The following is a 14,534-nucleotide window of genomic DNA, read 5'->3' as shown; positions in this document are numbered from 1 at the left end:
GGAGGAAAGTCTTTATAGGATGTGACAATTAAGATTAAATTAATATTTCTACGGACCTACTGTGTCAGATACGGTGTTAGGCACTTTCACAGTTTTATCTCATTCTCATAAAACTGACAATGAATATATTATTTTTATATAACACAGTTTTACAAGTGAAGAGACTCAGAGAGAAATGACTTGGTCAATAATGGGCAGCAAGTGAGTGGCAGAGGTTGGCTGAGCACGCGGGTCCTCTGAATCCAAGTTTAGAGGCAGGAGATATGTATGGATTTGAAACTCAGGCTCTTCTACAACCACAAGGGAAAACCTAGAGGGTTCCTCATCTAAGGATCAATATCTGTGATAAATGGTCAACAGTGTCATCTTAGCTCTGCAACAGTCACACCCTTTTCTGGTCCTTGCCCCTCCGCCTCATCACCCCCTATGGTGTTTAGGAAGTGGTCTCACTTTTAACATTGTATAAATATTTCCCATAAGAACATTGCCATTTGGATTTCTTTTCCTACCAAATACTCCTTGGATTATCTGCAAACTACTCTACTTTCCCAACACAGTCTTCACATCATTTGGATGATATGGCTGAGAGGAGGGGTGTGTAGTGGGGGGAACTGAGGTCAGAGAAGGCAGGGCCTCATCTGTCCGTGTTCCAGATTCCAGGGGTGGGGGTGGGGGTTCAGTTCCAAGGCTAACACCTTGTGGGCTTTCTCTTTGCCTGGGATGGGAGCCCCTTGAGTCTGTGCTCTAGTCACTTTAGACCCTCCCAGCACCTTGAACAGTACCTCACACAGGGAGGCATTTCTATTTTTCCTGCATCTTGTTTTCTCCCCTTCAATTTCAGAGTCTATTTTTTATTTCTGTCTCTGGATCTTATATTTATATGTATTTCCTCCATCTCCTTTGAGGTATTACCTCACTTTGTAAAAGTCTCTGGTCATGCATAATGTTGAATCAAAGTTGAGAAGATCATGTAGAAGATTTCTGTTTCTTCTTTCCTTCTAGCATCCAAGAAATCCCATCCAAGAAATAAAAGTATTTTGGGGTTCTCTCTAAGCCACCATGGAAACTCTGACTTCACCTTCTTCTTTTCACACATTTCTCCCTCTTCACAGTGGACCTGTGGAGATGAGGGGAGAGAAACAAATTTAGTGTCTATGTTTGTGCCTCATAAAGACATTTTATCTGTGTGGTGCCTCATAAAAGCTTTCCCTCCTCTTATATTAAATTCCTTTAATTCTGGTCTCCATGAAACATCTGCATTCTTCCCGTTGTACCTGTTGTGAGCAGTTTCCTGACTCCACCATCCTTCTGTCTTTTCTCCCATATGGCAACATCCTCCTTCAGATGAGATGCTCACCAAAGGACACACTGCTGCACTGGAAGTGAGAATTCTTTAGGTAACAATGATTATCCCCTTTTAAATATATATTGTAAGAATGCTTTGGACTGCAAATAGCAGAATAACAACAACAAAAACCAGTGGCATAAATAATGAGGAAATTATCTCACCTTAAAACAAGACCAGAAGATAGGAAATTCCAAAGTTGCTTAATTCAGCAGCTCAAACATTTTAGGGCTCTGGGTTGGCTGCTCCGAAAGTCCTGGCCTTTCCCCTCATGATGGCAATATGACTGCCAAACCGCCAGGCAGCGTATCTTCGAATTCAAATAATCAAGCAAGAAGAAATAGAAGAGGCGTCCATGTGATTTCTCGTTTTTACCAGGGGAGAAAAATTTTCCTGGAACCACTCTAGCAGAATTCTCCTATGATTTGGAGCCAGAACTGAGTCATATGGTCACCCAGTCTACAAAGAGTAATGGAAAGGCAAATGTCTGGCTTTTTCAGCCAGGGAAAAGGGGGTTGGGAATGGCAATCAGTGGTGTCTGCCATGTAGGTATAAGCTCCTGGAAGCAGGAAAACACATGATTGGCAAGACTCAAAAGTTTAATTGTATTTATTGATTTGAGAGAAAGAGGGAAAGACAGAGAGACAAAGAGAGACAGAGAGAGACAAACATCAATTTGTTGTTCCACACTTCTTTATGTATTCATTGTCTATTTCATTTCTTTTTTTGTAGAAAAGCAAGCAAGAATTTATTGGCTGCAGCAAAAACACACTCAGGACAGTGAAACAAGGAAGGGCATAGAAGAAGCAACAGGAGAGCCTGGGCTGGGCTGTCTGAACTCACTGAGACGTCAGAGAACAGGGGGCCTTGGAGACAGGTTCAGGGGGTTAGCCCAGGGACAAGCTGCTGCTGTCCATTGCTCCCGTGGTTGTAAGTCTCGTGGGGTCCCTTGGCGTTTTGGAGGTGTGTGCCTGTGGGGGAAGGAGAGGGAGAAGGGAATGACATGGGTGTGCTCCTGAGAGGGAGAGTGTGCTGGGACCTTCGTTTTCAGGGGTTTTAAAGGCTGGGCATTTAGGGGAGGTCCTAGTGGAGGATCAGTAGAATATTCATCTGCCTTGTGCTGAAGTATCATTGGTTGTTTCTTGTATGTGCCCTGACTGGGGATTGAACCTACCACCTCGGTGTGTCAGGATGACATTCTAACCAACTGAGCTACCTGGCCAGAGTATGAATGCCAGCATTTTACAGATGATGAGTAGACTTGGATATGGATGGTGAATCAACACTGGGGGTCTGGTTGGCAAAATAAAGGACAAGGTTTACAGGGCAATACATTTCCATTGTAGTATACAAACATTTCCCCACCTGTGACTTTCCTTAAGTAAAAATCAACAAAGTTTAAAAGTGGAGGGAAAGGGAGAAAGAAAAGGAGGAGGAGAAAAAAGAATCGAACCGGTTAATCTTGACGATTCCATGAGAGCGAACAGTCCAATGTGCTGAGGAACAAGTTGGTAGTTCGTGGTGTGTGGTCCCAGGAACAGGAGCATCAACAGCCCTGAGAACTTGTTACAAATGCAAATTTTTGGCCTTAGGGTGGACTGGTGGACCGACTGAATGAGAAAGTCTGGGGCTGAGGCACATTCATGTGTTTCTCAACAAGCTTTGCAGGTGATTCAAGGATAAGATTCACTGGCCTAAGAAATGGGTTCCTCTAAAACTCCCATTGAGACTGTTTCCTTTTGAAGAGACTCTTGACCTTTTGGATCTTGGCCTGACGATTCCACATTCTACAAATCTCTAAAATGTTCATTATCCTTGGAACTTTTGGCCCCCAAGGAGGACCTCTCAAAGAGTAGGTGTGTTTCAGACATTCAGAAACTTTTTAACAACTCCCATTGCTCCTTTAGCCCCAATGGTAATCAGCTGAGTCCTGCTTCCTGAGCCCCGTCCAATAGCTTCTCCCTGAAGATACTGCCTCTTCCTCTAGGGTCACACTCCTTGTTGTGTACATGACATCTGGGCAGTGGCTAGGAAACTGAAGCTTCAGGGGAAGGACCTCCAAGAAGATGTAAGATCTGAAGCTTCTCTCTCCTTCTGGGCTGAAGGACGGTGAGAGACCAGGGTCTCCTCAGCTGTAAATAGGTCAGCTGTGAGAAGGATCTAGAAACATTTGCTGGAGGGTGGGGAGAATAAGCAAATGACATAGACGTGATGGGAGTAAGTCTGAGGTGTGAGGAGAGCCTCAGACAGTAATGCAGAGGAATGAGATGTTGAAAATTGATGCCCCAGGATGCACATGAAAACCCAGGCTTTTAATGGCCAAGTGAGAAATTGGCACTGTGATTTAGAGGGAAGATGCTGAGAGCAAAGAGTCAGAAAATACACCACAAAATTCTCCACATAGTCACTTAAAACTAGATTTCACACAGTTAGAAAAGATTTCTGAGCAGTTGCTAAATTAGGGTTGTTGTTATAGGTGCTGGGGCTACTAAGTTATTGAATTTATGGTATAGTTAAGAGAGACAACAGAAAAACAACAGCTAAATGTGATAACTGAGGTATTTACAAAATGTATTGAAACCCAGAGAAATGAGAAATTACTTTTGATTAGGAGACATAGGGAAAGGAGTACAGAGAAGGTGGTATCTGAGTACTTCGGTTGAGAAGATAATAGAAGGTATTTCAGAAAACAATTTATTACCTAAATTATGGAAAGAACCAAGCATATGAATTTCTTGAACAAAAATCAGTTCCTGGGTGACAGGGATACTGATTAGAAAGGTAGATGGAAGCTACATTTTATTGCTTTGTATGACATGCTGAGAAGGAGTTGCAATGCACATACGTAAGTTTGTTTTCTACCTTGAGTTGATCTACAAAGCATGCTAGGGGACTTCCAAGAGTTTGAGTTATAAGCTCTGGATGCTACACAATCATTAAAAGATTATAATGAGGGAGAAACTTGATCAGATATGAGTTTAGAAAGGTCTCTTTGACAGCTGTGTAGAAAATGGACTGGAGTGGAAGCAAATGGAAGCAGAAGGATGAGACTAACAGGACCTCTAGTAGACAATAGAGTGCAACAGGCCGGTGAGAGAGGACGGAGACTGAGACAAGGTGGAGGGAGTGGGAGGCCACTTAGCCCATCCCTTGTTACCCTCTATCTCTCATCTTCCATCCCCTTTTCCACCTTCGGTCCTATTCCCTCCCCCACCCCAGCATCTTTCTACTCCCTTCATTCCTTCATCTGACTTCCTCTGAATCTCCCTTCTTTATTCATTTGTCTGTGCTATTTCTCTTATTTACACATTGTTCTTTGTTTTTTACCTTGTATTTAGTAACATATTCTAAAATTCTTATTCTGTTCAGAAGAACTCTGAGTCTCCTTCATACAATTTTATCATCTATTTCTTAATCCAGAGAATCTCTCTCCCCCTTCTCTCTCTTGTCTCAGTATACACACCATGTATGTCCTGTCTTCATTGAGTAAGGGGACACCCACATCGATGAGGTATGGGGGGCACACCCTGTAGCTAGACACCCACCCAGCAGTTGACATCGAAGCTTTTTGAGTATTATTATCTCTCAGCAAGATTGAGCACAAATACATTATAAGAACCACATTTATGTCACTGGGAGCTTATAGTTGAATTATGGAGGAAAAATATAGACACATAAAAAGTTCATTAATATTATAAGGTGTTAAATGTCACATGAAAAATGATGGGTAGAAAAAGGTATTAGAGGCAGGAAGAAGAGAGGGTGTCTTTGGAGTCAGAGACTACACAGAGAGTGATTCTCATTTATTATTTCGGTCACTGTTCTAGGAACTTTATGTGTTATTTTATTTCATTCCCTAGACGATTCTATAAAGAAAACATTTTTATTCTCACCTTGCAGATGTGGAAACTGAGACCCATAGAGATTAAGTAATTTACTGAAGGTCAGATCTCGAGGAAATAGAAGCCCTGAAATTTGACTGCAGGTCTGTTGGACTCCAAGTGTCTTCCCACCACTTTTTTTCACTTTACTACACTGAATCTTTGAAAGGCAGGTTGCATGTGTTTCTAGATGGCTTTAAGATTTCACTAATATATATTCCAACAGCAAACTGTAAGCTCTCCAGAGACAGGTCATTTAATCAGCACCTGGTTATGTGGTCTGCAGATGAGGATGACCAACATATGGACCTGAACAACTCGACTTAGCTCGTGAGCACTAAAAGTGACTTCATGTATCTATGCATGTGGTTCATTTTCCTTAGGTATATGGAAAACACACCATGGACTCAGGGAACCTCACCTGGATATCAGAATTTGTCTTCCTGGGGCTCTCACAGACTTGGGAGCTCCAGCTTTTCCTGTTTCTGGTGTTTCTGTTTGTCTATACCACTACTGTTTTGGGAAACCTCCTCGTCATGGTCACAGTGATCTTAGACTCTCGGCTTCATACCCCCATGTACTTTTTGCTTCGAAATTTGGCTGTCTTAGACCTCTGTTTCTCCTCAGTCACTGCCCCAAAGATGCTGATGGACTTCCTCTCTGAGAAGAAGACCATCTCTTACCAGGGCTGCATGGCCCAGATCTTCTTCTTCCACTTTCTGGGAGGTGCCATGGTCTTCTTCCTCTCGGTGATGGCCTATGACCGCCTTGTTGCCATCTCTCAACCTCTCCGTTATGTCACCATCATGAACACTCAGCTCTGTGTGGGGCTGGTGGTGACAGCGTGGATGGTAGGTTTCGTCCATTCCATTACCCAACTGGCTCTGATGCTCCCACTGCCTTTCTGTGGCCCCAATGTCCTGGATAACTTCTACTGTGATGTCCCACAAGTGCTGAGACTTGCCTGCACTGACACTTCCATCCTAGAGCTCCTCATGATCTGCAACAGTGGGTTGCTGGATGTCATCTGGTTCTTTCTCCTCCTGACCTCCTACTTAGTCATCCTGGTGATGCTGAGGTCCCATTCAGAGCAGGCAAGGAGGAAAGCAGCTTCCACCTGTACCACCCACATCATCATAGTGTCTATGGTCTTCATTCCAAGCATTTACCTCTATGCCCGGCCCTTCACTACCTTCTCCATGGACAAGGCTGTGTCTATCAGCCACACGGTCATGACCCCCATGCTCAACCCCATGATCTACACCCTGAGAAACCAGGAGATGCAGGCAGCAGTGAAGAGATTAAGGAGACACTGACTGGTTTGTAAAGGGGAGTGACAATGTGTAGGTCACTTCTCTTGGCTTTGTTTTCCATTTGTAGAGTGGACAGAGAGCTACTGTATTTGTTCTCTTCATAACCTGTGGATATGTTGTGAGGGTCAATGAGGAAGTGAGTGAGTTTGGAAACTAAGCAACTTACTCAGATTTTTAAGGAAAAGAAACATATCTTTGTTTTTATTGTGATGTATAATTTGAACACTCCTATGATGATAAAGTATATTCTCATGGAAACATTCTGGAAAGTCACTCCCTCCTTTCTACCTTCTTGATGGACAGGTTTCTTCCATCATGTGTGATGACAGCATTTCCCCTTAAGCACAGTTCTGTTTTCTGTATTTTAACCCCTTTTCCCAATACCCCTTTGGGCCTTTGTCCAGAGTGATAGAGAGAGTGCAGAACTTGGAGACTTAGCCCTAAATTGGGAGCCCTTGTTCCACTACCTAACCAAACCTGTACCTTGGATGAGCCACCTGGCCTCTCTTGGACTCATGGATTCTTTCTCACTGAACTGGCATAAAACAATATCTGTCCCCATAATGTCACAGATTTGTTATAAGATTCAATACAAAATACATAAGAATATTATGCAAATCGTAGAACCTATGTAAGGATTTTTGTTATTGTTATTGTTATGCCTGACGTGCATTCTTTCACCAGATGAGTAGCATTTTGGAAGTAGGGCAGAAATTCCTAAGTGCAGTGAGGGAGGCATAGAGAATATGAAGGCTGAACTCCTGAGGGGCCCCTCAACTTCCCCGAGGGTGAGACAAAAATTCAGGGCAAGTCTGCAAGACTCTGACTATTTACTGCTACTCCCCTACCCACCCCAATTTTCAGACTCAACACTTCTTGCAAACAGGAATGAGAAGATCTACTCATTTGTTCATTCATTCCATTTGTAAATATGCATTGAGCCTGCTGTAGTACTTTATAAGAAGTGCTCTACAGCACTTTGTGGACTCTTCGTCTCTTTCTTCCCCTACATTGATAGCTATCCTCTCTACCCTATCTCCCCCTTCCCTTTTCCCTCTCTCTCTCCCTATATTGATTTCTGCCAGTTTCGTCTTCACATCCATCTGGGTCCCCACCCCCACCCCACTTCACTGGTGGGCTAGATTCCTCTCTGTCGGGACCTCCAGGCCACACACCCATCATATCTTTCCTCCATGTCAAATGGGCTTTGGGCCCTGGCCCATTTGGCTCAGCAGTTGGAGTGTCGGCCTGCGGACCAGAGAGTCCCGGGTTTGGTTCCCGCACGTACCAAAAAAATAAAAGGGCTTTGGGGTCAGGTTGTTAGGCAGAGCTAAAAGAAGAAACAGGTTATCATTAGAGTTGCAAGGGGCTATGACCCCAACAACTTCAAAATGTATCTTAAGGATATAAGGTGGAGCTGGGTATTGTGAAAATATGAAGCAGTCAGGGCTGACACAGCTGGTCTCTCCTCCTCCCTCCTGCCCTTCATCCCTCTCTGCCTACACAGCCACCTGTACATGGCCCAGATGGGAACCTCAGCCCCCAAACCTGACTTTTCCATTCTGCCTTCCACAGTTAACTAGCTCAGTCTCTCATGGTTCAAATTCCAGTCTTATAAGAATAAGCTGATTGGCTGAGGATGGGCCATGTGTCCCATGTGACTGAGGGATATGCAGGTCATGTGACATAAGCGTGGCCATCCAGGATCACCCCTTCAGCGGGTGAGGGTTGTTCCCAGAGAAGGAGCATGCTGGTGGACAGACTCCCCCAGACACGTCTGCTATGAAAAGAACAATCAGGGCACCCCTTAAATGACATCCAACGAACTTAACGTTAGTCATGTCTAAACATTCATGTTTCTATTCATTCATTAAACTAATATTTATTGAGTGGGTACCCCACAAGTGGCAGTGCCCAGTGGGTCATATCCCCTACTGAGCACCCTCACTCATTATTATTCAAAGCAGGGTCTGCGTTATCTACAAGGCCGTGCTCCTCTTCCCCCTGACCCAGTCCCGCCCCGGAGCTCCAGTCTGATGCAGGAGGTGAGCTACAGCTCTCATAGGAGGCCGGGACAGGAGGCAGGGAAAGGGATGGGTCCTTGCCTCAGGGGACCCCTCAGTCTGGAACTGTGCTTCTCTCAAGTGCTCACCAGAGACACCTCCTGCCACCAGAACACTTCTGCCCATTGCTGACTTTATTAGCAGATTTCAGAGGTCAAACCCTTGCTCAAAGTCACACAGCCAGGCTGGTACTGGGCTCCCAGGCCAGCCCTCCAAGACCCCACAGTGAGATTTTTCTGGTCTTGCTAAAACAGAACAGTCAGCCCAGCTGGTGTGGCTCAGTGGTTGGGCGTCGACCCATGCGCCAGTTCGAATCTGGTCAGGGCACATGCCTAGGTTGTGGGCCAAGTCCCCATTGAGGGGCACGCAGGAGGCGGCCAATCGATGTTCTCTCCCATTGATGTTTCTGTCTCTTCCTCCCTCTCCCTTCCTCTCTCTCTCAAATCAATAAAGAAAATAAATACACAAATAAATAGAAAACAGAACACTCAGCTGCCTCTCTCGGAGAGTCCTCAGCACTGGAACACATACATACTCACATGCACACACATGCACACTCTCCTGGCCCGCCCCGGCCTCTGACACAGTGTGGAGCCACCACAGTTTGAGTCAGGCCCCTTCTCCCTGCAGTCCTCAGTGTTCTTGTCATGAGAATAGGTCCAAGGACCTCATTCCCAGGAACCCCTGGCACAGGAGCAGGCCCCCCAGGCCCCGAGCCCCGATCCAGTGCAGCTGTCTCCAGGGAGGCCGTTGAGCTGCACAGATAAAGAGATCCAATCAGGCCTGTGGCCAGCAGCTCTAGTGTGGCTGGTGGACGGTTCTTATGAAAGTTGTTGCAGAATGCTGAGGTTTTGAGACAACCAGGGGAGGGCGAGAAGGGTATTGTAGTTGAAAGATGCCAGGGAGGGGAGGCTTCCTCATGATCTTGGGTCTGGGCCTCCGCCTGGCAGGGTGTCCACTGACCCAGGGCTGGCCTGAACGAGGGCGAACAATGCCCCCGACCAGAGGCACCAGGTCCTAATAGATGTACAGGCAAAAACCCCATCCCTGGCCCAAGAGCTGTGACAGGCAAGGTCACAGCAGGAGCATCCATTCCACAAATAAGTTTTGAGGCCCTGCCAGGCATTGTCTTAGGTGCTGAGGCCACAGTGAGCGACAGAACTTTCACACACCTTTTCTGAATGGCACTCACAGACCTGTAGGGAGCTGTAGATTCATCAGATTCAACCACAAAAATACATGTATAACTATAGTGATGCTAAGTTCTATGAAAGGAGCTATAAAGACCAGGAAAACCCAGGCACTTGAGTTGGATCTAGTGAGGCTTGGACAGAAAAGGTTTCCTGTGGATGGGGCCTGGAGAGTCAGTAGGAGTCACCAGCCACAAAAGGGGAAGGGTCTTCGTGGTTGAGACCCATAGCAAGTAGGGCAGGTCCATTTCACGAGCTGAAAGCCAGTGGGTTTAGGGGGCAGAGGAATAGAGAGAGATGGGGTTCTGGAGAGGGGAGATAGCAGGAGCCAGACTGTGAGACTGGGGGCTTCTTTCTTTAGGAGAAGCTGCACAGAGGGTCGAGACGAGTTGGCAGGGGGATAGGATGCTCATGGGACCAGTGGTACCCAGTTCCCCAGGGCCTCATAGTCCTATGGCCACCAAGGAGGGAGGGAGAACAGCTGAAGTGCTGGCTGGTCAGGGCCCTGATCCCCAAGGATGCTCCCTATCCTTCCTTTTGCCCCCTCTTCACAGTTTCCAAGCAGCTTTATCCCCTCCTGTCACCCCACGTGGTCTTTTGGTTTCTCCTTACAAACCCTTTTTTCCTATGTGGCTCAGTCCTGGAATGTGAGGCTGCCATGTCCCTTCCAGGGGAAGAGCTCCCCTGCAGGACTCCCCAAGCTGCGGTCTAACAGGCCCCACGTCTGCAAGCGTCAAATGAGGCTTTTCATTCCTTACCCTTTAATAAGTGTTGTGTTCTATGCGGAAGTTAGTTCTCAGTTACAGCGTGGCTCCCTCAGATACATGCATTCGCTTGGGAGTAAGTTTCCAATCAGCTGCCAGAGGCTGCACCTCAGTCTGCCCGCCCCTGCAGTGATGCATATTCTTGCATTTAAACAGTTGGTGCAAACAGGGATCACACAGCCCCTGTAAAGATGAAGAGACAGAACTTGATGTCCTTCAATTCTGTCACACCCTGTGACCGTTCGGAGTTATAATTTGTTTAAAATTTAAAACATTGAAACAGAATGCAAAACTGCTAAATATAGTATTTTTAAAGTGTAAATTTCACTTCATACATACATGAATATTTTGCTGAATTTGAATATCTTTACGGTTGAAATTTATTCTTTTTAAAATTTTTCTGTTTATTTTAAAACTAAAAAAAAAATCAAGAAAACAGAAACTGTAATGATATATTAAATATTATATTAAAACCACCACTATGTAAGTAGTTTTCCCCCTTCATTTAAGACACATTCATGTGATTAAAAAGTATTAATCCATTATTCTTTTCCTTTTCATGTTGTAATATTTTATTTTTATTTCTTTACTGGCATGATTACACGTACAATGTTTAATAAAAGAACTTTCACGTATTTCTTTTCTATTCATCATTATTATTTGTTTTATATAATGAGTATTACTGAAAATAATTTTGTTGTGTAGAGGAGGGATATCAAAAATAATCTCGCCCGGCTGGTGTGGCTCAGGGGATTGAGCTTCGTCCCATGGACTGAGAGGTTCCAGTTGGGTTCCTGGTCAGGGCACATGCCTGTGTTTAGGGCTCGATCCCCAGTAGGGGGCGTGCAGGAGGCAGCCAATTAATACTTCTCTCTCACATTGATGTTTCTATCTCTCTTTCCCTAAAAAAAAGCAATAAAAACATATTTTAAAAAATAATCTACTCCAGGTTACCACTGGGCAACACTTAGCCCCACGGAAAATCTAAAATCTCTCCAATGAGGTCCAGGGGGCATAATGAAAAGCCAAAGGCGGGCATAATGTGGGGCCCGTGGCCCTGGCCCACAACCCTTTTCTGTTCTCTGGGTGTGGTTGATCCTGACCGCAGAAGAAGCAGATGTCAAAGCTGACCATCCTGAGATCGGGCAAGGACCCCACATGTTCACGCCTGCCTCATAGTAAAAGTCATGGCCGGGGAGGGGGCAGGTGCCCAACCGGAGAGGACCTGGAGGGCTTTTCCCCCCATCCTTGTCACTCCACTCCGTTCCCAGTGGCCTTGGTGCTGGCATCTGCCATGCCCACTCCGACATGGAAAGTGTTTAGAGACCAGGGTCTGAACAAGCTTAACTTTGGAGGCCTCCCTCCCTCCCACCTCCCACCCTCCCTCCCTCCCTTCCTCCCTTCCTTCCTCCCTTCTTTCCTCCCTCCCTTCCATCCTTCCTTCCAGGCACCCAGGCCTGGATGGTCTGCAAAGCCCTTGCACTCCCTGCTCTGCACCCTTCAACCCTGGGGGACAGCCTGGAGTGAGCTCAGTAAAGGAAGCAACAAGGGGCAGAACAACAAGGCTTAGGCAGAACCATTGCTGAGTGCCTGCCGTGTGCCAGGCACTGTGGAAGAATTCCACATTTATTGCCATAACATCTTTAATGACCTCTATTTGACAGGGGAGAGGTCAGCTCAGCGGTTGAGGAGTTTGCCCAAGTAGATGATGGTGCTGGGATGGGGACCCAGGTCAGTTCTTAGTCACCTCTCTGTACTGCTCTCAACTAGCTCCTGGGTACTTAGTGCTATGTTTCCTGCAGAATCAGCAGAAGCCTGGAAGCAGATGTGTTGGGGAAGGGGTGGGAGTGGGGAGGATCGAGGTGGCTGGAGTGTAGGGGCAGGGACCTGGGGCAGGGCGGGCAGCAGAAAGTAGGCTGAAGGGGCAGGAGTCCAGGTGGCAGACCTAGCATTTCCTTTGGTCTCCCTGCATCTCTGCCTGCCAGTCCTGCCCCAGCCATGCCCAGGGACCCTGCCCTCCACAGTCTGGTTGTGCAGGGCCCCTCGACAGTCCCTTTCTATCTGCTTGCTTCTCATCATCACCTCGAGCCGTCGATATGCCAAATCCTCCCAGAGGTCGGCCACCAGGGCAGGCAGGGACTAGAGCCTCGGGTCCTGTCTCTAGCTTGTCCCAATAACCTGCAGCAGCCCACCGCTGTGGCAAACCCTTGCACAACCCACTCTTGCTGAACTTGAGTACTCTCGGAGGGCAAGCAGAGCTCACTCTGAGTTTTGTTTGGGGGAGGGGGTGCCTGGAAGGCGAACAACCTAGGTCCCACCCTGGCTTCCAGCATTCTGGGGGTACCTGGCTTCCTGAGGTCCAAAAGGTAAAGCACATTTGAGGACCAGGCTACCATTTTTCAACTCTCTCTCCTTCGTGAGGTTCACTGTCTCTCACAGCTGTGAAGAGTGAGGTCCAGGGAGTGGTGTGACTTACCCCACGTCATGCAGGGGGTAAGTGCGCTTCTGGCAACCCCACTGTGACTTTCCATGCAGGCCCCCTTGTCACAGGAGAGGGGCCCCTGCTGAAGAGAGGGAGATAAGATCAGGCCTTCAACTGTAGCTTGTGAAAGAGATTGCTGAAGGGGCTATTTCAAGAGCAACTGTCAGGCTGGGGGCGTTGGTGTGGGAGGAGGGGGCTGAGGAGGGTGTGGGGCTGGGATTAGGTAGGGCATGGGGGATCGAGGGCAGGGGCAAGGACACTTGGGACAGCCCTGCGAGGAGCAGGCACAGGGTGGACACACCCTCCTGAGGAAGGGGCGAGGACAGGCAGGCTGCAGAGCTCAGCGCGGGTAATTCTAGAGCTGGGTATGGAGAGATGAACACGGTTCTCCAGGGGACCAGGGCCGGTGGAAGCAAAGGGTGAGCCTGGCTCATCCAGTGGAGGAAACTGCAGGAGGAAAGACAAGAGGGTATGAGAGGCCTGTCCCTTGGAGGAAGACTGACTGGGATGATCTACCCTTAAAATGTGGAAATGAAAGCTTGGCCAAGGTCGCACAGGTAGTAACAGAGCCAGATCCAACCCAGGTGGCTCCGAGACCTGGCAGGAAGCCTCCTCCAAGGAAGCCACTCTGATGAGAACTCACACCTACTACTCAGCATACACCTACTACGACTAAGCACTTACATTCATGGAGAAGCACCGAGCCCGACAGGGGCCCAGCTTGTATGGAGGCCTGCTACCATCGCTCTGCAGGTGCCTTTCTGTGCCATCTCACTGCGTCCCCCACAGGGCCCCGCAAGGTAGCTCCCTTAATTTTCAGGCCCTGACTCAGCTATCACCTCCCCCTCTACTGGCATCTTGGAGAGAGCTGGTAGGGTAGAGAGTAAGGGGCAAGGGCTGAATCATTAATCCTACATCATGAATTCACTCAACAAAATGTATTGAGCACCTACTGAATGCCAGGTCTTGTGCTGGGTGGGTGGGTGGGGGGTGTATGGGAAGATACTACAGTGAGGCAGACCCAGCTTCTGTCCTGTTGGGGAAGGAGAGGAACATTTCCAATCATCTGACCCAAGTCCCATTTTAGGGATGTGGAAACTGAGGCCTGGAGAGGGAAGTGACCATACAATTAGTGAGTGGCAGGATCAGGCCCCGTCCTCTTCTGGGGCATGCTGTTCCTCAGTCATCCAGCAAATATTCCCTGAGCAACCTGGGTGGGCCCTGAGAGACATATATCAGTGAACTCAACAGCAAAGACGGTGGGAGAGGTGAGTGGATAGGAGGGAAGAAGGCCCCTCGGCTGGTGAGCGGTCGAGTGAGGTGGGTGTTTCACGATTCCCCCCAAAATAAGAGGGAAGTTCTAGAGCTCCACCTCAAGAGGCTGGGTTTCTGGGGCCCAGAGCTCCCCTCCCCCACCCTAGGACTGGATATAAAAGTCCCTTCCAAGCTACTTCCAAAGAGGAGGAGGGGAGAAGTCAGCTTGGGGCCCTCCTCGT

The 14,534-nt window shown here is 47.4% G+C and overlaps 1 protein-coding gene across 1 annotated transcript; it reads left to right on the top strand.

The window, feature by feature from the left end:
- Positions 1-5,627: 5,627 nt before the first annotated feature.
- LOC118634683 (olfactory receptor 4D2) lies at positions 5,628-6,542 on the top strand. The gene has a single exon (XM_036269380.1). It carries the CDS (start codon positions 5,628-5,630, stop codon positions 6,540-6,542), a length of 915 nt encoding a protein of 304 aa, XP_036125273.1.
- The last annotated feature ends 7,992 nt before the right edge of the window (positions 6,543-14,534 follow it).

This window comes from Molossus molossus, unplaced genomic scaffold (assembly GCF_014108415.1).
Source record: "Molossus molossus isolate mMolMol1 unplaced genomic scaffold, mMolMol1.p scaffold_m16_p_19, whole genome shotgun sequence".
Classification (NCBI taxonomy): domain Eukaryota; kingdom Metazoa; phylum Chordata; class Mammalia; order Chiroptera; family Molossidae; genus Molossus; species Molossus molossus.
This window is presented reverse-complemented; position numbering and strand designations above follow the sequence as displayed.